At 53.0% G+C, this 22,850-nt stretch overlaps 1 protein-coding gene across 1 annotated transcript; it reads left to right on the top strand.

The window, feature by feature from the left end:
• Positions 1-697: 697 nt before the first annotated feature.
• Positions 698-22,830, top strand: LOC308337613 (granulocyte-macrophage colony-stimulating factor receptor subunit alpha-like). Its single transcript, XM_080795725.1, has 11 exons — positions 698-763; positions 3,071-3,231; positions 11,885-12,011; positions 12,136-12,265; positions 12,737-12,921; positions 14,724-14,857; positions 16,923-16,946; positions 19,023-19,158; positions 20,476-20,569; positions 20,918-20,984; positions 22,507-22,830. Exons 1-11 carry the CDS (start codon positions 700-702, stop codon positions 22,582-22,584), a joined length of 1,200 nt encoding a protein of 399 aa, XP_080651851.1. The 5' UTR covers positions 698-699; the 3' UTR covers positions 22,585-22,830.
• Positions 22,831-22,850: the final 20 nt, after the last annotated feature.

Below are 22,850 nucleotides of genomic sequence, written 5' to 3' on the forward strand. Positions count from 1 at the left end.
CAAATGGCTTTTAAAGCCAGTCCTCATCACATGGACGCCAAGGCAGGTGAGCTCCCTGTGAACCATGGTCAGTCCCTAAGGATGATGCCAGGAGTGTTCCTGCCTGCTGGGACCTTTGTTGTAGAGGAAAATGGTAGCCTCGGGCGCTTGGCTCAGGGCCAGACAGTTGCCTCATACCCCAAAGTGGCTGCTGGGGACCAGCATCCTCACCACACATTCCTTTTTTACTGCAGGCCTCACCTGTCCTGCCCTCAGCCACCCCGCACAAGAGAAGCAGCCTAAAATAATCCTGATAGTAGCTCTGGGGTTTGGAATGGTTCCCCACACAAGCATCTCAGCAGCAGGAACGTGGGCTGGACCAGCAATGGCCACTGACGAGGGGGTGGGGAAAAGTCACTCCTGGTGGGGAAAGTTGGTTCAATACCAGCTTGCAGAGAGTGGTCATCAAGGAAGCATGTTGAACATATTGATGCTTTGGAGGGAATTCCAGCAGAGTTTCAGAGGTACTGTGATTTTGTGGGGGACCAAGGGCGTGGCAGTAGGATGGTGGCTCCACACAGTACTCCTGCATGTTCCGTAAAGTCTCATTACTGCTGACTCCCCTGAGGGCGATAAGGGAGGGTTCCAGCTTGGAATCTGACCTCTGACCTGGGTTCTCCTCCCGTGTAGGTGCAGCACTGGGGCTGGTGCATGGCAACCATGCTGGGTCTTGTGAGCTTTCTGGTGCTCCTGAACGCGGCGTGCTGCGGACAAGCACAGCTGGGTAGGTACAGGCATGGGCTCCAACGCCAGGGTCTGGGTGGGGTGAAACTGCCATACCCCCACACCAGAAGGGGACAAACACCCCTCCCCCAGACCCAAAGTATCTCCCCCAACCCCCCACCCTGGTAGGGGAAGGGGTCCTTTTGCAAATCAACCTATAAGTGGATATTTAACCTCTGGCAAAATCAGGGACTGAAAAGTCAGTAAAACCCAGCTCAGGTGTCAGACCTTCTGCCTGTCCTGGGGAAAAAAACTTATTAAAATGCATAAATTTCGGACGCCCGGGTGGCTCAGTCAGTGAAGCATCCAACTTTCGATTTTGGCTCAGGTCATGATCCCAGGGTCCTGGGATGGAGCCCCACATGGGTCTCCTTGCTCAGCGAGGAGCCTGCTTCTCCCTCTGCCTCTGCCTCTGCCTCTGCTGGTCCCCCTGCTTGTGTGCTCTCTCTCTTTCTCTCTGACAAATAAATGAACAAAATATTAAAAATAAAAGAAAAGAAAGAAAATCTTTAAAAGTATATGTTTTAAAAACAAAAAATCTGCCAATCCGCAAAACCTCTCCACAAAGGTGCAAGAAAATGTAGAAATCGTACGCAGGTGGCCCAGTAAAGATGGCGCCAAGACAGGGAGAAAAATATCCCCTGGTTTGGAGCTAGGGTCCTGGGGACATTGGGTGTCTCTCCTCCCCCGAGGCTGGGGACAGGCGTTCACCTCTCTGACGACCGCATTTCATAGATGCTCCAGATCCGGGCCCAGACATTCTAGAATTTTGATGCTTCCATCGCCCCTCTGTGAAGGGCCATGCTCTACTTTGGACTTTTGTTGCCTTTGCTTTTGGGGTCAATTCAAAAAAAGAAAAAAAAAAAATCATTGCTTAGACCGATGTCAGGGAAGTTTCCAACTTGGCTTTATGTTTTTTTTTTTTTTCTTGCCTAGGAGTTTTGTGATTTCAGGTTGCACTTTCAAGTCTTTAATCCAGTTTGAGTTAATTTTGGGGGGAATCTGGTTAGTGGTGTGGTTTCACTCTTTGGCAAGTGGCTGACTGGCTTTCAGACAGTCAGACTGCTTTTCCCACCATTTTTTGGAGAGACTATGCATCCCCCCAGTCTATATTCTTGGCTCTGTTGTTGCAAATTGATCATTCCTGCTTTTTTTTTCCACCCCCAACAGGGAGAATTAAAGTCCTCATGGTTAGTTTCTACTTGTCCTCCCCTGTGGCAGGTTCCTTCCTGGTCCAGGTGATGCATCAGGTCCCTCAGTCCGTGCCCCATCCCAAGAGTCAAAGCCCACCCAGAAGGCATGGGACAGAAGCTCCTCAATTAGATTGACACAGGAAGGCCTGCTTTGCATTCCCTACCAGAAGGTTTAGAGGGTCCCAAAGTCCCCAAAGTCTCCACAACCTGCCCTTTGACTTTAAATAGTTTCTGTAATTCTTTTCTGTATTAAAAATTTTTTTCCTGTATTTAAACTTCTTTCTGTATTCAAGATTTTTTTATTTTTATTTCTTTATATTTGAAGAATCATTTTCTGTATTTTTCAAATTATTATTATTATAACTCACGTGTCTGTATTTTTCAAATTATTTTTGTTTTTCAAATTATGGTTGCTATAGCTGACTTTTCTGTACTTTTCAAATTATTTTCTTTATTTTTCACATTATTATTATAGTGAACTTGTACTTTTCAAACTATTTTGCATATTTTTCTAATCATTACTGTACTTAACTTGTGTATTTTTCAGATTGTTTCCTTTATTTTTCAAATTATGACAATAGCTGGCTTGTAATTTCCTTTACTTTTAAAAAATATTTTATTTATTTATTTTAGAGAGGGAGCGAGAGCGAGAGATAGAGAGAGAGACAGAGTGCACAGACAGAGTGCACTGAGCAGAGGGCCCGATGTGGGACTCGATCCCTGGACCCTGGGATCATGACCTGAGCTAAAGGCAGGTGCTTAACCGACTGAGCCACCCAGGCAAACTAACTTGTATTTTTCAAATTATTTTCTGTGTTTTTCAAATTATTATTACCAAAGGTAAGTTTATGGGGATGAAGTGACTTCTCATTACGGTTTTGCTATGCGTTCCCCTGAAAACTAATGGTTCTGAGCATCTTTTCATGGGCTCATAAATGTCCCTGAATTGTTCACTTTGAAATGGTTTATTTTGTGCGTGAATTCCGCCTCAGTAAATAAACAAACGCAATCCATGCCTGATGTTTGCAGATTATCTCCCCTCACCTGTAACTATAACGTCACCTGGGGAGGGGGGTCTGATTCCCGCTAAGTGGTTTGTTTGTTTCTAATTACAGCAGGGGAGACTAGATCTCCTATTACAAACATGCAGCTAGATTCAAGGAAACGAATGTTAACCTGGAATTACATAAGAAATGTGAGTCAGCAAGAATGCATGATATCTACCCCTCCCAGCTCTCCCACCATGGCCAGCTTTTCTACCACACAAGCCCCAGAGGTGAGTGCTCATGGCTCATGCCTTATGGCTTTGCTCCTTGTAAATCTTGAATTTTCCTGTGAAATGACTCTTGAGTCCACTGCCTGCTCTTGATTTCCACTCCTACTGCTCTTGTCAGGGAAGAAAAACATTTCCTCTATCCTCTTAGATTCTGGGATAGGGACATGCAAATTAAAGTGACCAATGCCAGATTTTTCAAGGGACAAGATGTACAGATTTGTTCTTAGTTCAACTTTGTACATTCATGAAGAGTCAGAGAAGCGAAGTAAACACCCCAAGAAGGGGTCAGACGAGGAAGATTTCCTGCCATTTTTTTTAAAGGAGTGAGAAATTGAGATTTCATGATGCTGGAATGGGAATTTTGGCTTCTGGGGCCACTAAATTGTGGGGACGTGACTAAGGAATCAGTAGGTGAGCTAATGGCCAGTATGGGTTATTTTAGTAAGGGCTGTCTGTGCCGTGTCTTCTCGGTGCTGGTGGTCCCTCTCCAGTAATAAGGGTCACTCTCATCTTCCCAGCACAGGAGAAGGTGGGAAAACCCTTTGTGAAAGGGTCTTTTGTGTCCTGCTTTTATGTAGATAAGGAGACAGAGAAGCCCTCTGGTACCTGTCCATTTGTCAGGTGCCCCCTGCTCAAAATGATTTGTATGCCAAAGTGGTCTATTTGGGACTGGGACGAATCCCATATATAGGATGGCCTCCTTCACTCTGCTTCTATATGGTGGGAATAACACTTATACACTGCATCTCACATAGGAGGGAGAATATAATAGCTGTCTTTTTTGCATGTACCTTCATTTGATTTCTCCCCTTCGTGAGCGAGGAGGGGAAAAGATGTGGATTTTCCCATTAAATGGGCTCCATCCCCTTCATGTTAAAACAGCCCCCCAGGATTCAGTTCGTGTTTTGGGGCTATGTGTATTCATTCATCCCCTAGTTCACACACTCCCTTAGTTTCATTCTAAGGATGTCAGGAAGGAAAAACCTTGTCATCCACCCTCTTAAGTTCCGTCCCCAGAGGCCTGTGAATTAACATGTTGAAAGCTAGATAAAGAGGAGGCAGAAAAATATATTCCCATGCATATGGAGCTTGTAAAAAACAGAGCTCAATAAATAGCTAAAGTGAAGGATTTATGTACCTAACCAGTACGAAAAAGGAAGGAGACGATAAAGCTCTCTACGGTTAGAACAAGGAGTTTTCCAGAAAAAAAAAACAGGAGATAAAGGTTGGAATCATGCTTGTTCGTGTAAGTTTGAGAAGTTTTTCTGCCTTCTTAGTGGCTCTAACGCTTTGCCAAAGAGGGCATTCATGGTAGGTTTACCCTCAACGTCCTTCCTGGAAATAGAAGTCACTCCAGAGAGGGAATTTATGGTAGCCTCGTTTTCCAGAACCTTCTCCTTTTAGTCAGATAAAAAAAAAAAAAAAACTTTCCTCAACAATGTTTCTTTCTGCATCTCTTGAATCCAAACATCTTCAGCTTAAAATGATCTTCATAAGAATTCGGGGATTCCTGGGGATGGGGTGGGGGTTCCCCACAACGGGTGGGGATGTGCCCCGGACAGGAAGCTGCAAGGAATCCATGTTCTCTGCCCCGGACCCTGCCCCTGGGGCCCTTCCAGGCCCGACATTCCAACCCTCCATGGGACGGCAGTACCTTGAGACACCAGCTGGGATCGCTCCATAAACCGATCCTAGAATGAAATGAGAATCCAGGCTGCCCGGGGAAAAGCCAAAACCCAGCATGAGCAGGTGGGCTGTGCTCCCGTACCCCTGCCCATGCAGACGATGGGGAAGAGGACCCCTGTATTGTTACGGCTGTTTTTATTTTTTTTTTTTTTTATTTTTTTTTTTTGAATTTCAAAAAAGCAAAAATTTTAATAATAAGTATGTTTCACGCAATATTTAGACACATTATATAAAAAGAAATCGTTTGTTGTTTATCCGAAATTAAATTTAACTGGACATCTTATATTTTTTTTTTTTTTAAGTTGTTTTTTTTTTTTTTTTTTTTTTTTTTTTTTTTTAATAAACATATAATGTATTTTTATCCCCAGGGGTACAGGTCTGTGAATCGTCTGGTTTACACATTTCACAGCACTCATCATAGCACATACCCTCCCCAATGTCCATTTCCCCACCACCCTCTCCCATCCCCCTTCCCCCCCGCAACCCTCGGTCTGTTTCTTGAGATTGAGTCTTTTATGGTTTGTCTCCCTCCCAATCCCATCTTTTCATTTTTTCTTTTCCTACCCCTCCCCAAACCCCCCCACCTTGCATCTCCACTTCCTCATATCAAAGAGATCATATGATAGTTATATTTCTCCGATTGACTTATTTCGCTAAGCATGATACCCTCTAGTTCCATCCACGTCGTCGCAAATGGCAAGATTTCATGTCTTTTGATGGCTGCATAGTATTCCATTGTGTATATATACCACATCTTCTTTATCCATTCATCTGTTGATGGACATCTAGGCGCTTTCCACAGTTTGGCTATTGTGGACATTGCTGCTATAAACATTCGGGTGCACGTGCCCCTTCGGAGCACCACGTTTGGTTACGGCTGTTTTTAGCAGGAATTTTTTTTAAAGATTTATGTATTTATTTGGGGGATGGGGAGACGCAGAGAGAGAGCGAGAGAATCCCAAGCAGATTCGGTGCTGATCGTGGGGCCCAACGCAGGGCTGTATCTCCTCACCCTGAGATCAGGACCTGAGCTGAGAGCAAAACCCAGGGTCAAACCCTGTCCACGGGGCTCCCCATTAGGATTTTTTATATGGGCTCCTCTGGCGCCATCTGCAGGCTGAAGAAAGAGGGTCTTGCATTGTCCGGAGATTAAAGCCCTGGGGAGCAAAGGACACCTTCCCGGGTATGTCCTGCTTTCAGGCAAGTGACCGGCACCGGGGGTGTCTCCTGTCTGCTGTTTGCAGTTGCCTTCAGCTCAAAATAATCCTTGTTGGGAGGTGACGTAGTCTGCTAAGGTCACCCCTTAGGAGCAGGGATCTATGGCCCCTGGGGTTGGGGTAGGGGAGGGGGATGGAGGAAGGAGGGTTTCCCCGTAGGGGCTCACAGAGACCCAGCTGTGGGCATCATTATGTGCCTGTGCTTGAAAAAGTAATGAAATTAAATTTTAACATAATGAAACACGGAAATGGGTCGTTGACCTTCCTTTATGAGTAGGTCATCTCTAGGCATTGTATCGCTTTCTGTGGCTTGCCTGAATTTTTTTTTTTTTTTTTTTTGATTTTAAGTGTTGGCTGTTCGTGCACGGAAAGCATTGATTTAATGGCTTTCCTGTCCAGGGTTATTTGTTTTGTTTTATTATTATTATTATTATTATTTTTTTTTTTTTTACAAATTCAATATGTTTGGCGGAAGCACCTGGTTTTCTGAATGTCGTCCTGTAATTTAGGAACAATGGCGTGTACCCCTCCCATCTGTAATTGTCTTGGCTTTCTGCTTTATCTGACTTTGTCCTTGCAAATTCAAGAAAACGTTCCGGCATTTAGTATTTCTGCATGAATTGCAACATGGTCTGTTGCTGAAACACAACGGACATCAACAACAACAAAACACAAAAGCAAAAACCATCTTTGTCCTCTCAAAGAGATTCAAAAAGATGTTGAATTTAGCACATCAAAACACAAAAGCAAAAACCATCTTTGTCCTCTCAAAGAGATTCAAAAAGATGTTGAATTTAGCACATAAGCGTGACATTTTGGGGTTTATACTTTTTTATAGTTTTACACGTCTTCAAAAAAAAAAAAAAAGGATTTTATTTTTAAGTAAATCTGCCCCCTGTGTGGGGCTCGAACTCACGACCCTGTGATCAAGAGTTGCACGGTTCACTGACTGAGCCCTCTTGCTGCCTCTTTTTTTTTTTTCTTAATTTTTAAACGAAACTCGTTCTTTTTTTTTTTTTTTTTTTTAATATCCTGTGTGGGACCCCTGGGTGGCTCACTCTGTTAAGCAACTGCCTTCGGCTCAGGTCATGGTCTCAGGGTTCTGGGATCGAGTCCCGCATCAGGCTCCCTGTTCAGTGGGGAGTCTGCTTCTCCCTCTGCCTCTCCCCCTGCTTGTGTGCATTCTCTCTCTCTCTCCCTCAAATAAATAAATAAAATCTTTTAAAAAATAAAATAAAATATCCTCCGGATGGTCTTAGATCCCAGCCCTGCCAGCAACAAAAAACCGAGTCCGTCTACATGTTCTTCAAGGCCGCCCGTTTTTTGCCTATGTGTGTTTTCCGTGTTACTAATCTCTGGTTCATTTCCTTCCGCATGCTCCGAGCAGATTTGTTTTGAGGGTTTTCTGCAGGAAAGGGGGGAAAAAACCTCACTAGCTCTTTTGCAGAGAGGGGTTCCAATGTCTTCGATTGACTGAGTGGCGGGCCAACTCCTTCCTGCTGGTTGCAAAGTGAAGGTGCTGGAACCGGGGCCCTCGAGGGCTGCCTCCTGGGGTCACTATTGTTTTAAATGGCCTGCGTGGTGCTTCTAATTCCCTGATGTCTCAAGACGTCCTTTGGGAAAACATAATTCTGTTTTTTAAATAGTCCTCCTCCTCCTCCTCCTCCTTTAGTTGGGAGTTGACTGGGTTTGGGTTTCGTTTTTTTTTTTTTTTTTTTTTCAGACTCAGAAAACAGGACTGCAGACTTGGTCACTGGGATTTTGGGTTTTCTGTGAGGCCGCCCCAAGATGCTTGTAGGAAAGGCGGGATAGGTGCGGGTTCAGCCAACCCTTGAAGGCATCTCCCGACTGTGGGTTTTATTCCCTCCTTAGCAGCCCAGCTCCGGGTCAGGATGGGGGTCTCTCTGCAGCGTGAAGACCTTCCAGGAGCCCCCGGGGGTCTGCCTCTGGCTTTCAGCACGAGATAGGGCACAGACAAACAGATGTCAGTGATGCTCTGAGTCTGTTTTCCTACGTTTTGAACTTGAGGAAATCGGAGTGTATGTAAGGACCCTCCTGGTCGGACCCCACCCGACCGGCCCCGTGGGCAGTGAACGCCCACGATTGCTTGTCGGCCGGGCCACCCTGCACCCACGGAATCTGGGATTTCACAAACAGGATGTTGCTGTACTCACTTTTTTTTTCTTTTTTTCCACGTGCTCTGTTTTTCCTTTCGAGTTCTTTTTAAATCTCGTGACCTCATGGGTCACCATGCTTAGGCTCCATATTTAGCACAAGACGCCGTGTTGGGCCGTTTACTGTCATAGCCCCCGCGAACGCTGCTTTGCCCATTTTTTCCAGTTCCTCATTTTGCCCCCATAGGAGTGTTTAGGGGCGATGCCACCATAGGGGAAAAGGATTAAAAATACATACTCGCACGCAGCTGTGAAAGGGAACCACCTCGACCCTTGCTACAATGTATACGACCCTTGCAACTGTGTCTGGGGACGCAGACCCAAAAGCCTCCACCAGCCCAGCTCTGAAGCTGCAAAAACAGACAAATCCTGGTCAAAGAAAGTGCGTTAGTGTTTGCCAGGGGCTGGGGAAAGGCGGTGAATGAGGCCTAGTTAGGGGGGCGCGGGGGGGTGGTGATGATATTCTGGAACTAGACCTAATGTTTCCACCACTTAGCAAAGGTGCCGCACGCCACTGACCTGCACGCCTAAGAGGGATGGACATGGCGCATTTCGTGGTTACGCCTACTTGACCACGATAAAAAATTAAAATGAAAAAAGTGGTAAAAAGCTAAAGTGCAGAGCAAAACAGAAACGCATGTATGAATATGTAAATGAGTCAGACAAGATCCCCTGCCCGACCAGAAGGCCAGCACGGGTTGAGGAGCAAATCAGCAGGAAACCGGGACACGGGGGGCTCCCGGGCAGCCTGCTCGGTCACGGCAGAGACGGGAGGGACCTCGCCTTTTCTGCTTTTTCTGCCTTTTCTGCCTGACCCAACCCGTGACGCACCTGTTCTCTGTCCTGATCCACAGGAAGCATCCACGCCCCATCTTTTATTTCTATTTTCTTTTTCTTATTGTTATGACCTTTCATTATATTAAAAGTCCCATCTTTTCGACAAGTGAGAAATTATATGTTGGAGCAAAGTTCCCGCCGAGACAGGAGGCAGGAGCCCCTTAGGGACGCTCCAGACGCAGAGGCTTCCGGGCCCCTGACAGACACTGCTGGGACCCAGAACCCCAGAACCCGGCTGCATCCCCTTCAGCTGTAAAAGAGATTCATACACGTGTCCGGGAGACCCCGTGCTGTTGCCCGTTCTCTAGAGGATGCTAATAAAGAGGCGGGAGGTATATTTTATCCTTTATGGAACTAGAAAAAAAATATATATATATATATATTTTTATAAGATTTGTATTCAGCGTCCGGATGGGTGTTGACTGGGACACTTTTGTGAGCCCCTGATGATTGAAGAAGGTGCTTTTCTCCTCATCTCGGTCACAAACAGGCCCACATGCATTAAAACTTCTTTTCAAACATTTCCCCCCCCCAAAAAACCTCTGAATGGGTCCCCTGCTGGTGGCCTCCTGGTTGGCGTTTTAAGGCTGTCAATCACCCGATTTTTATGTAAATCTGAGATTTTCCCTCCTGGATGTTTTAAAGGGGCTCTTTGTTCTCCGTATAATTCCTAGGCTGTTCCCCTTATAGGAGCTTGGAGGGAACCCTCCCCCCCGCCTCCCCAGCCCCAGGTCGTCGCTGATCATCCTTTTTCAAAATACATGGTTGTTTTAGGGTTCCCAAGCAACCGTTTCTGTTTGTTTGTTTGTTTCGTGCAGGAAAACCTTTTCGCGATAAAGGGTTTCCATAGACTCAGAAATGGCACGGGTTCTACTGCCATTTCTAGGAAAAAAAATAAACCGTCCTATTATTTCCTATGGCAGAATCGTTTCGCGATTTTGGGTCCTCATTGATTTCTTTACACAAGGGCTGCCCCCTCCCCACCCCGGGCCTGGTAAGTACCAGGTCACCCAGGTGTGTCCGGAACCCCCTCCCCCATTGTCACCCGGCCTTGCTTCCAGAATCCTGGATGCTTCCGGAATCCCCTTCCAGCAGCTGTGCTGGAGGGCAGGCCTGGTTGGATTCTCAGGAATACTCACGCATCTGATCTCCACCCACCATCCCTCCCTGTCCCCCAGGTCACTGTGGCCACTCACCCCCTCCATCCCTAGTAACACTTGTTGGGGAAACTTAATCAAACACGAAATCCAACCCCCAAACCAGGAAAGCCTCCCCTACAAAGACAAAACAGCCGTATTACTACAGGAGCATTAGTAAAACGCGTTCACAATTGATCATATCAACCAAGACCCCCCCCCCCCAATTTGAGGACAAAGGAGGCTCCTGCCAGGGTGTCGGCCACCAGCTCTTACCTTTGGCAGAGCCTCAGAGTCACGCAGAGGACTGGGAAAACTCTATCGTGGTGCAGGCGCGCAACACCACTTTTGTCCACCCTCTTAAGTTCTGTCCACGAGGCTCTGCAAATTAAAAGGACAGCAGACAGACAAACTGAGAAAAGGCATGCACGTTCTGTGTGCTGTTAAAAATTTTAGGTGGCACCGACGTGGATGTCTTGATAGAAAGAAGAAAATGCCCCCACAGGAGCGGTTAGACCTGAGAGTTTGTACACGGTTTTTCACGAAGAGCAGATACATCGTGCCGATGTGACAAGCGTCAGAAGAAGCGTTGGAGGCTGCTAAGGGCAGCGTATTGCGGGGGAAGATAGATCTTTGAAGGACCCTCTTGGAAGACAAGGTTCATGTCAGTTGGGTGGTTTGTACGGGTCCATCTCGGTGTCGAGTTTCTACCTTCTTCATGGTCCTAAAACTTCCCCCAAAGAGAGAGCGGGGATCCGTGTCGTGTGTGTTTGTACGGGTTTCTGCCGTTGGGCCGATCAGGGAAGCTCCAGGAACGTTTCTTTCTGTACCTGCTGGTTCTCGGTTGCTTCGGGGTCAGAATAATCCTTACACAACACTGGAAGCAAGGACAGAATCAGGGACACTGCTGGTGGGACTCAGATCCCGGCCATTCTGGGCCAGGTGTGCGCTTGTCGCATGACTGCAGGGCGAGCCCGTCTCCCGGGCGTCTCACTCAGCAGGCCCCGTGGGCTGGTTATTACAGGCAAGCGGTCGGTTTCCTGCAGCTCTTGGGGCAGGTGATCATTTGGGGGAACCAGTGGAAGGGTTCGGCGAAGTTTGTCCTGCGGATTGGGGTCTATCTCCAGGTTGCTGGGGGTCTGCAATCGTCTCTGCCAGCGGGATTCACTCTGCCCTTCTCAGTCAGACCCACGGGGTGGGGACGCCTTCCGAAAAGGAAACGTGTGCCCGGGTTTTAGGCACACAGGAGGGCAGCGAGCTTTCGTGTGTGTGTGTGTGTGTGTACACGTGTGTGTGCACCTTGCTTTCAGCTCAAAATAATCTTTGCGTCCAAGTGGCCTCTTGGGGTGACCTGTTCCCAGCATCAGAGGACCAGAGGTGGGGGAGGGATTCTCAATAATCATTTGAGCGGGATTCTTTGCTGAAACCAGGCTCGGTAGGTCAGGCACGAGACCTAGTGTGCAACAGGCTTGGAAAGGGGTCCCAGTGGTACTCGATCTGGGACGGGGCCGCCGGGCCGTGGACCTCTCCCGGGGCAGAGTCGGGTCCGGGGAAGCCCAGAGTGCGTGTGTGATGCGTGGGTTCTCGATGGTTCCCTTTCCAGGTCCGAGAGGACAGCACGTACTTCTGCATCTTCCGTAACCGCGTGCTGCATAGGGGAGCCAACCTGACCGTGAAGGTCACCTGTGACGGGGCCAAATTCCAGGAAGTCTTGCCTTTCGCGAACCCAGGTGAGGTCCCTAGAGCGGGCGGGTGCCCGGCTCCCACCCAGCGTCTTGGCACCCACTTGTGTCAACCCTCGGGGGCTGCTGGTGGCGATGCCGCCTCTGAGAGTGTCTGTGGGTGTCTTCCCAGGCAGGGAAGGTTCCGGCGCCGTGAACTTCTCCTGCTTCATCTACAACGTCCGTCTCATGAACTGCAGCTGGGCGCCTGGCCCCCAAGCCCCGGCCGACGTCCGCTACCGGCTCTTCTGGTGGGCCTCCCTGTAAGCCGGACGCTGTCCCTCCACCACCGGGGATCTATGCGGGGATCATAGCGGGAGAGGCCCAGCGAGCCGGGGGACCCCAGCGGGCTCCTCCCAAAAATGTCACAAAAATCACAGAACCCTGGGAGCGGAGACGTGGCACCTTTGCGGCCGCCTAGCTCTGAGTTGCAAACCTTCCTCCCATCCTAAAGGGAGGACAAAAGCCACGATTTCGTGATTTTATCGTGCACGGAATGGTTGCGATGGCTTCGCCCTGCAAAGGGCGGGATCCGTCCCTGTCTGTGCCTCATCTTGGCCGATTCCCTAGGACGCATATCCCAGTCTGGTTTTGTGCTTATTTGGGGATGGATTTGTGTCGGTTTTGGGGTTCTTTTGGAGACTTTTCTGGGTTGGGGAGATCTCGTTGCTGATAATGTCTGCCCAAAAGGATACACGGTCAGGCTTTTCCCACGTCCCTTTTGCAAACGACAGGCATGAGGACGAGGCAGAGTGCGTGCATTACACCACAGACCCCACGGGGACACGCGTGGGCTGCCATTTCGACGAACTCGGCGCACCCCAGGGTACGGATAATTACTTCTTCCTACTGAATGGGACCAGCAGTGAGACCGCAATCCCGTTTTTGGACTTTGTTCCAGTTGAAGCCCGTAAGATCGGTAAGACGCTCCCGTGACCTGTGTTCTCCCCCACCTGCCCCGTAGCCGGGAGAGCGGGCTTCACGCATCTGGGCTCGCACCCCTGCCGTGTGGGACGCGGCCCTGGGTTCAGGACCAGCCCGAGTGGGATCCAGGATCGGTGCTCGAGGTCTGGGGAACAGAGAGAGAAAGAGAGAGACGGGCACGGCGGTCCTGAGTGTCCCCTTGCGGTGGGATGCAGGAAAGGCATGTGTTCATGTCACGTACCCATTTTTGCTAATTTCTGTAAATTCCCTGCAAATCCTGAATTTGCAAAACCCGACTCATCACAGCTGCCGGGGTGGAAATACAGGGTCCGTCGTGTTATAATTGTGTTTCTGTTTAAAGACATCTTACGTAATGTACGTTGCTGATGAATTAACGGTGCACACAACGCCCACAGCCCTATACCTCGAGACTGAACAATGCTTATCGCACGTGTGTATTTTCTCCACCAGTCACATCATGACCTTCTTGTGTGTAGGGATGCAGAAGAAGAAAAAAGTTTGCCTCTACCCTCTTAGGTTCTGTACGCAGGGCTTGCAAATTAAACTGACAGAGGCTCTATGAATGGGAGAAAAGCATACAAATGTAATTTTAATTTTTAAGTTTGATATGCATGGGAGAGGGCTTCAAAGAAAATAAATGAAAATGTTCCAAGGAAGTGGTTAGCTTCAGGGACTTATAAACCATTTTTTAAAAAATTTTTACTTTTAATAAAAATTTTAATAAAAATCATTAACTGTGGAGTTAAATGAAAACGGATTTGTGCTTTTAGAAGTGGTAAATATATACAGAAAGTAATGGGAGAGAGGGTTGTATTAGTGAGGGTTTTTTGGTGCAGATACGATTTGGTGCTGACTTTCATGGACACAGAACTTCCCCAGAGACGGGATTTGTGGCAATCTTCATTTCTCAGAAGTTTCTGGTTTTAGTCCAATAAGGAAAGCTTCTTGTGCCAAAGTGTCCTGTTTTGGACGTGACATGCAGTCCCCTTCGTGCAAATCAGACAACACCCCAACTGCACGCGTGGGGTCCATTCCAAATGGCGAAATCGTCAACCCAAAGCACAAAGTGGGAACAACACCGCACTCGACCGGCCACAGAACAGGCGCTGGTTTGCAATCCGAGAGCAGAAACCAGAACACAGAGCTCTGCCATGCTCAGCATCATACGGGTGTATGCCCGTGGGGTGGCCCCCATTTTTATTTTAATTTTCGCCCACTCTGCGGATTTCTGCAAACAACCCGGAGCATCATCTGTATCTTGCGTCGAAGGAAGGGGTCCTCAAGCCATGTCCTTACGGCGTCTGGTTCTACACAAACCGTCTGGTGGCTTCGTTGGCATTTTTGACTCAGCTGAGTGCTTGGATGCTTTTAAGATGACAAACGGTCACCCTGCTTTGGTGGGTGCACGCAGATCCTGGGTGACTTAGGTCCCCAGAGTTGTAGGGTGTCCCGGAGATGAGGCACAGAGGAGGACATGTTCGTCTGCTGGCGTCCTTCCCTGGGGTCGCGGCAACGTGCAGCAGGGACACGGAGGGTGGGTACTCAACCCGGAGGGCTGGCCGGCACCACGGAGGGGACGGTCCCCTTCAGGTACCCTCAGCTGGCTGGAGCCCTCCCTTACCAAGCCCCATTCACCTTCTGTTTTTTTTTTTTTTCTGCAGAAAAAGAAATATAGGACAGTTTCCTACCTCGGTGCAATCCGCCGGGAACCCCCTCCACAACGGACCCTTTGGTGTTTGCGAGGATTTTTGTTGTTGTTTGTTTTATTTTCCGTAGAAAAGTACGACCCCCCGACAAACATCACGATCGCCCACAACACATCGCATCACATTATCCGGTGGGGGAACCCCGAGATCAGATACGAGCTTTCGACTCAAGTCTTGTATTATGAGCTGGACATCCAACGACCGGTAAGAGCCCCCGACCCCGGCGAGGGACCTGCAAACCGTGTTCGGTCCCCTCTTCTCATGCAGAGCTCAACCCCGGCTCACAGACCAGAGACTCTGCTCCAGAAAGTTGCTCTCTGGGACTTCCTGTGCCCTGTACCCTACACAGGGTGGTTCATTCCTCCCCCCTCCCCCATGAAATCCACTTGTTTATTTTTATTTTTTAAAAGTAATCTCTATGCAGAACGTGGGACTTGAGGTCAGGATCCCGAGACCAAGGGCTGCACGGTCCTCTGCCTGAGCCAACCAGGGAGCCCTGAAATAGTTTATTTTTTTGAGTCGCTTTAGGTTTGTAAGAGAACTGAGGGGAAGGTCAAGGGGTATCCCCCACACCTCTCGTGGGCACCCATTAGCTGCCTTTTCTAGAAGATCAGAGTTGAGACCCTAACAGGACGCTGCGCCTTTCTCGGCCTTTTTGGAAACAAAACGGGAAAATGGGCTGGGAATGGGTGGCTCAGGACAGGTGCATTGGGATCTCCCCTGAATCTTCAGCTCGCCCACGTGCTCCCCGTCCCTTCAGCACACCTGTGCCAAGGGAGCTTCTGCAACCTGAGATCTGGGCGCGTCCCTGAGTCATGGAAATTGGGGACTTTCCACCGGGCACTCAGCATCTCTGTCTCCCCGTGGCCTGGGGCCTCAACATGCACCCCAAGCCCAGAGCCAGGGGCGGAGGGCTACTCCGGGATTCAGTCCCGAGCACCCCAGACCTCAGGGCCTTTGCACATACCTCACAGAGGCAGGTTCCCTGAGCACAAGGATGCTGTCATTATGCGTACGGCAATGGCAGAGCTGGGTGCTCTGGGCACACGGCAGGTGCTCAATAAATCTTGCCGGCCCTGTCCCACACCCGCATGGTCCTTGACATCACAGTTTCCACATACTTTAGGGCTCTGCAGGTGACGCCACACCCCGCCCAGGTGTGAACCACTCAGCGGTGGGCGTCTTTCAAACTAGAAATGAGGTCGCGTCCCTTCTGTCCTTACAACCCTTGCGAGGTTGGGTGTGGGTCTTGGGTTAGAGTCGTAGCCCTGGAGGCGACCGCCGGGAGTCTGTGGCATCCAGCCCTGCCCGCCCACATCCTCCTCCCCGGGGGTCCTGTGAGTGACATCGCACGAGGGACCTCCCATACGTGACCTCTCAGAGATGATCTTACACGGGGAACTGCCCAGCTGACCTCACACTGGTTCCAGGCAGGCGACCTCAGGCAGGTGGTAACACAGGTGACCTCACACAGCTGCGCAGGCCTGGGCGTCCCGTGCGTGTGAAGCCCCAGGTGGGCAGCGAGCTCCCCCTGGCTTTCTGCCCAGAGCCTGGCGGGCGCGCTCAGTCAATGCTGGACGAGGCAGAGGGTCTCTGAGACGGTCAGTCCTTACCAGACATTTGAACATCCAGTGTTGCAGAAAAAAGCTACCGGAGGTGTTGCCTCCTCCTTCCTTGTTAGTATCCCGGGAGCAAACTCAACAGCCAGAGACAAATTCACAATAAGGAAGCTTTGTGTTGAGGAGGAAAAGCCGTTCCTCCACCCTCTTAGGTCCCGAACCTGGGGGCAGTAAATTAAATAAAGGTGGGGGGGGGGCAAAAGGCATTCCTATGCCTATAAGAGCTCACAACAGATGTGGCTCTTGAATAGCTCAAGTAAGGAGCTTACTACCTACCTAACCAGGGAACAGGGAGCGGGAAAGAAAAAGCTTCTAGAAGAGGGACAAATGGGTTTCTCGAAGAAATAGGGGATAAGAACAATTGTGATGATGCTTGTTGAGGCAGGTACCCGTGGTCTTCTTCGTCTTCTCCACGGCCATAAAAGTCCCCCGGAGATGGAATTTATGACACGTTCCCCGTCCATCCTGGAAGGGACGTCTCCCCAGAGGGGGAACTGGTGGCATGCCTCATGGCCAGTCGTCTGCTCTTTGTCAGATAAGGGAAGCTCTGAGAAGGGTTCTTCATGCCAGTTCTGGGGGTCCAGGTGGGTTCCCACATTTGCATATAATGCTGAAAACCCAGATGCTAACAATCCTCTGTTTTGTTACAGGGCAGCGCTTCCAAGACAAACCCCGTAAGTATCTTTTCTTTCTCTATGCCTCCTTTGCTTGGGTCCGAAGACACATCAAGCATCAGTGTTCATAGATCACCTCGGCGGTGGGGTCCCCATTAGCCCCTTCGTGACCATCAGGCTTTTAGTCTCAGATTGAGAAGCTGTGTTTTCTGGAAAGCCTCTGACTCCGCTCAAGTCACGGGTCATCGTCTACCCCGTGGACAGAGCAACGGTCTTCTTCCAGACGCACGTCCTCGGACCTTTTCAGTTCAAAGTTCGTCGTGCGTTGAACACCGTCCTGCAAAAATTCACGTCTGCCCAGAAGCTCAGAACAGGGTCTGGTTTAGAAACAGCGTCTTTGCAAATAAAAGAGAAGGATCTTAGATGAGGGTGGCCCTAAATCCCAGACAAGTGTCCTTGTAAGAGACAGAAGAGGAGACACAGACACAGAAGAGGAGCCACGTGAAGACGGAGGCAGAGATGGGAGGGACGCGGCCACCAGCCCAGGGACGCCTGGAGCCCCAGAAGCTGGAAGGGGCAGGAAGGACCCTCCCCTGGAGCCTCAGGAGAGAGCACACCCCTGCCCCGCCTGGATCTCAGCATCCCTGCCCCGCCTGGATCTCAGTGGTCCTGCCCCGCCGGGATCTCAGTGGGGCTTCTGGACTCCAGAGCTGGGGGAGGATAGTTTTCTGTGGTTTTGAGCTGTGGCATATGTGGTGGTTGGTCCCTGTAGCCCCAGGGCACTCACACAGAGAAGAGCATCCCCTTGTACCCTCTCAAGGGCAGCAGGAACCCCCCACCTCTCAGATCGCGTCTCATCCTTCCCCTGGGTTCCTGCAGGCATCACCTGCTCCCCCGGGATGCCGGTGCTGCCGGCGGGATGCTGCCCGTGGACCACACTTGCAGCAGCCACGACAAGTGCAACGAGGGCTGGGTGCCGTCTGAACGTGTCCCTGGAGGCCGGCCTTGGGGAGACAGGTGTCCTGTCTGGGCCCCATCGGCGACTCGGGTGACATATGAGACCTGGTGCACCACGGACATTGGACACGCAACATGTATGGCTTCTCGCTGCCTCGGGGGCTGTCCTTGGGGACTGGGGGAATCCCTGCTGTTGCCCTCAGCTTTTGTCTGCATGGGCTGGCCTGGAGCTCCCTGGATCCATGCTGGGGCCTGCCCAGTTCCTGCCCCAGGGCTGTTGTGGCTGAGGGGGCGAGTAGCATGGGATCCTCAGGGTCCAAAAGGAGCCGCACAGCTGGTAAAGGCAAGATACTTCATCACGGACGCGTGAGAAGAAAGTGGGTTCTTTGAGGGAAGAGGAACAGCCAAGAGCATGTTCTGGGGCTTCCGGGTTGTGCAGACTTGGGTCACTGTCCAGCCTCCTATCTAGGCCGCAAAGAAACACCACGGCCCCTGGACCGAGCGGGCAGGCGGGGACTCTGTGCGTCCCACTCCGCTCCGGCCCGGACGTGGTTGGACGAGTCGGGGATTTGCGGGGGGTCACGGCGTGTGAGCGAATGCATCCCTGCCCCCGTGCACCTGCAGGCTGGGCCTCCTCCTCCTCGCCGACCGCCTAGTGTTCCGGTCAGTCTTACTCGTCTGGTCTCCAGGGCGGCACCTGCTCTGTGCGGCGGACGGACAGAGGGTCCTCAGCCAGAGGGACACCTGAGGCCTGTCTCAGAACTGGCCTCATTTTGGCCCCAGGGAAGGGCAGGCGGGCATGGCAGACCCCTGGAGCCCGGCCAGCGCTGTCGCATTCAGAGTCCAGCTGTGCCCCAGACACCGCGAGGCCGGGTGGGGCTCCTGTCCACGCACCCACCCTCCGCTGCCGGTGTGTAGATTTGGAATAAGGGCAGGTCAGGTCCCGAGGGCGTGGGGACTGTGCGCGAGCGGTGGGCGCAGCTCGGGGAGCCGCGCGCCACGGGCGTGGAGTCCACCTCCCCACGGGAGAGCCCCTTAGGGTCCCTGCTTGGGGCCAGAGAGATGCGCGGATGTCCTGGGCCTCAGGTGTCGTCCCTGCACGGACCCCAGCGCTCAGACTCCAGGGGACCCTCCCGCGTCACCAACGCCGGTCCCAGACGGTGCCCTCTTCTCTTCAAGGTTTTCCAGAGGGGACAAGATGCGAATGTGTACGTGGTGCCGCGTTCCGCCGTCAGGCCGGACACCACGCTCCGGGTGAGGGTGCGCTATCTGCATAACGAGCTCTGGAGCCAGTGGAGCCCGACGCTGCGCCTCGGTGAGCGCCCGCCTCCCCGTGCGCCGCGGACGGATACTGGTCGGGGTCCCCCGACCTGCCATTGAGCCCAGGGCGAGCTTATCTGGGACCCCTCACTTCGTCACACTTGAGATGATCCTGTTCCCATAAGGTCCCGTTGCCAGGTTTTGGGGTTAGGGCGCACGCATCTTTTCGGGGATGCTTTGAGCACACAGGCGCCCCTCCCAGCGGAGGGGGCTGGGGCAGTCCCTACTAGCTCTCTGCCCAAACACATCACCTTCAGTGTGTCCTGCTGCCGTGCGCCCCCTCCCGTGCTCCTGGGGTCACCCTAGGCGGACGCCTCCCCAAAATGAACCACAGGGCACCAGGCCCCCTGGGCTACTGTTCCCTTAGCCCCGCTCAGGAGTCTGGAAGGCCCCAGATGATGGCCATAACCCAACCCAGCGGTGTCCCCCTCTCCAGATGGGTCAGCCAGGGCCCGGGGAAGCTCCACCCGTCCCCCTGGGTGCCTCCCCACCCCCTCTCCTTTATGGGGTCAGCGAGGGGTATCCCAGAGCTTGTGGTTTGCAAGGTGACAGCTCCCATCATGGGCAGCGCTGGCGGCAGGAAACGGAAATGGAGGGTTTCCCGGCACTCTGGGGGTCCGGGGTGGGAGGTGGTGGTGCCCCTCACCGGGCCTCTCAGGTTACTTCCTTGTAGGGGTGGCGGAAACCCTACAAGACCTACAAGTCCGCTGGGGGCATCCCTCCAGGAGTCCCACACATCCCTTCTGGGGAGCGACAGGGCAGGAGCTCAGAGTATGCCCCAGCTGGATGCCCTCTCCCAGAGGACCCCGGAACGCAAGTGTGGGGCTCCTTCTTTCCAGAGGACAGGTGCACGGCTCCCAGAAGCTGCACAGACCGCCCAGGTCACATCGGGGTTCCCCAAGGAAAGCCTCCAGGGCTGTAGAAAACACACCCCTGTCCCACCCTGGAGTTTCACAGTTACGCATTCATTCCTTTGGCTACGTAGCGCCGTGTTGAAAGTGAACGTCCATGAGAAGGAATGCGTTGCGCGGTACTAGTTGTGTCCTTGCGCAAATGTCTATGGTGGATGGTGTCTCGGGATTAGGGCGTGGAGGAGCGGGCGGGGACCGCCAGGGCGGCGGCGTGGGCACAAGTCCGAGGGAGGCTCCGTACCCCCCCGCCGGCATTCCCGCCTCCTCTGGAAGGCCTGTCTTCCTTCGTTGCAGCCCTGCCTCCCCCAGCATGGCCCCGTCCCTAATCCTCCGGTAACGGGGTCGGAGGTGGGGGGCGCGCGTGTGCGCTCAGCTGACCCTGTGCCTCTCGCCCCCACCAGGCCTCCCGGAGCAGGATTTCCGCGGCGCCCTGCTCGGGGTGCTGGTGACGGCCACGGCGGTGCCCGTGCTGGTCGTCGTGTGCTTCTGCAAATGGTGAGCCCCCAGCCCTGGACCCAGGACCGCCCGCCCCCGCAGGACCCCGGAGCGCGCGGGATGGCCAGGGGAGGGCGAATCCAGAGTCCAGGCTCGGATTCCAGGTTGCTGAGGGCTGGCGAGGACGGCGGAGTGACTGTCCATGGGGTGCGGGTCGGGGGTCTCCCGCTGTGCCAGCCACGTCTGTCCGGGGCCACATGGCCACAGCGGCGAGGTCGGTCCGGACGGTGCAGACCGGTCTGGCCGCTGCAGTGCGCGCGGGGTTTCTGTAGGAGGGGTAGGGGCCCGGGTCTCTAGGGTGCGCCGCCCGGCTGGCTGGACCCTTCACCGTATCCCTCTCCTCGGCAGGTTCAGTCTGTTCCCCCGCATCCCGCAGGTGAAGAAGGAGCTCACCGGGACCCTCTTCTCCCCGGAGGTGGGTGCGCCCCTTCCAGGTTCCCAGTCCCCGGAGGTGGGGGCTGCTCCGAGGGGTGCAGCGTGGTTGGGCAGGGGTTCCCTGCGCTCCCCAACACTGACCTGCAGTCCCGAGGGACGGGGAGACATGAGGGTCCAGCTGCCTTCAGCACAAAACTCCCTCCTCCTGGGAGAGGGACGTCAACCACAAAAGCCACAACGTGGGGCTTAAGACAGAAGCAGCCCCTGGAGTAGGGGAAGTGGGGTGACCCTCTTTCCCTGCCGGAAATGCCAGGCCAGTCCTCAGCCCGGGAGTGCTGGTCTCCCTCTCCCCAGTCAGACACCCCTCCTCAGGAGACCCCGAACCCGTTACATGGGTACAGACCCTATTTCCACATAGAGCTCTCGCGGCTCTGGAAGGACGTGGGGTCTGGGGGGCCACCACAACCCCTGACCATGGTTCCCTGGGGTTGCCACTGGCTCTCGGGTGAGGGACCCTCCCCAGGATGGCACCGCGGTCCCTTCTAACCCTCCTCGTGCATCAGCCCCACATGCTGCCCGATGATGAGCAGAGGGACGCCCCCAACACGGGCGCTCTAGTTCGGGCGTGAGGCTGTTTCCCTGGGAGGCCCACCCCTAGGGCTCCCCCTGGGGCTTCCCCGAGGCCTGGGTGCCCTCCCAGCGGGGTTGAGGGTTCATGGAAAAAATTGGGGTGAGGTTGTGGCTTTTGCAGGGGGCTTTGCCGTGGGTCTCAGTGTTCCAGTGGGAAGGCCTTGTTGACTTAGGGGACCAGCCCGACTTCTCGGGGTCCCGTCCACAGCCCACACTGTGGCTGGTACAGGTGGTCCCCAGACCCCTTGCGGGACCCCCTCCTGTAGCACGTGGTCCAGGAAATGCTGCTCATCTGAGAGCCCAGAGCAGCTGGCACGTGGCTGTCAGGATCCCTATTTCACAGTCGGCACGAAGGGACCCCCCATAAAGTCTGGGCTAGAAACGTGATTTTCAGGCTCAGGCTGGCCGGGGTCACCCCCTCTCATACTGGGGGGGCCGCCCTGAGACCTGAAGCAGTCATCCACCGGGCGCCCCACAGCCGCCACCGTCCGGGCTGGAAGGATCCGTGTCCTCCAAGGGGGACTCTGACACCCCCTCTGATGGTCCCCTGAGTCTTTGCACCCCCCAAAGGAGACCCCATCCCCGTGATGGGTCCCCTCCCCAGCTCCCGGCGAGCACGCGTCACCTTCTGTCTGCGGATTTGCCTGTCCCGGCCGTTTTGGATCTGGGGGTCCCGTGCTACGGAGTCTGGCCTGTCTCTTCTCCCCCAGAGCATCATGCTTTCAGGGTCCGTCCACGGGGCAGCAGGTGGCAGAGCTCTGCTCCCGTTCATGGCAGAGTGACCTTCTCCTGCATGCAGCGGAGTGGGGGGGGGGGTCCACCCTTCGGCCACGGGGAACAATGCAGCTCGGCACGGGCACTTTCTGGGCGGCACAACGAGGGTCTCGCACGTGGGTGCCCTCAAGGCTGCCCGTCTTCGCTCTCTCTCCCAGGTCTCCTGGGACGAGGACCGCCCGCCCCCGGGCTCCTGGGAACCCGAGGACGTCCTCATCGTGGAGGACCTGTCGTGACTGGCGTGGCTTCGGCCTCTCCCCGCACCCCCGCCTCCCTGGAAAATGTCGCGAAGGAGCATCGCACGCTCACGTCTGGGGATGATTTCTCCCCCGACCCCCACCACCCGCCCCCCAAAACCCAGCAGTGCGGCTTTCTGGCTTCGTACTGGCGTCCACGCCGGGGGCGCTGTATGCGTCTGACAGGCATTTCCTTCCTGATTTCTGTATTTTTCACTCCGGGGGAAATAAAATAGTTCTACGGTGAGACACGGGAGATCACATTT

The sequence above is a fragment of the Martes martes genome (genome assembly GCF_963455335.1).
Source record: "Martes martes genome assembly, chromosome: X".
In the NCBI taxonomy this organism is placed as follows: Eukaryota; Metazoa; Chordata; class Mammalia; order Carnivora; family Mustelidae; genus Martes; species Martes martes.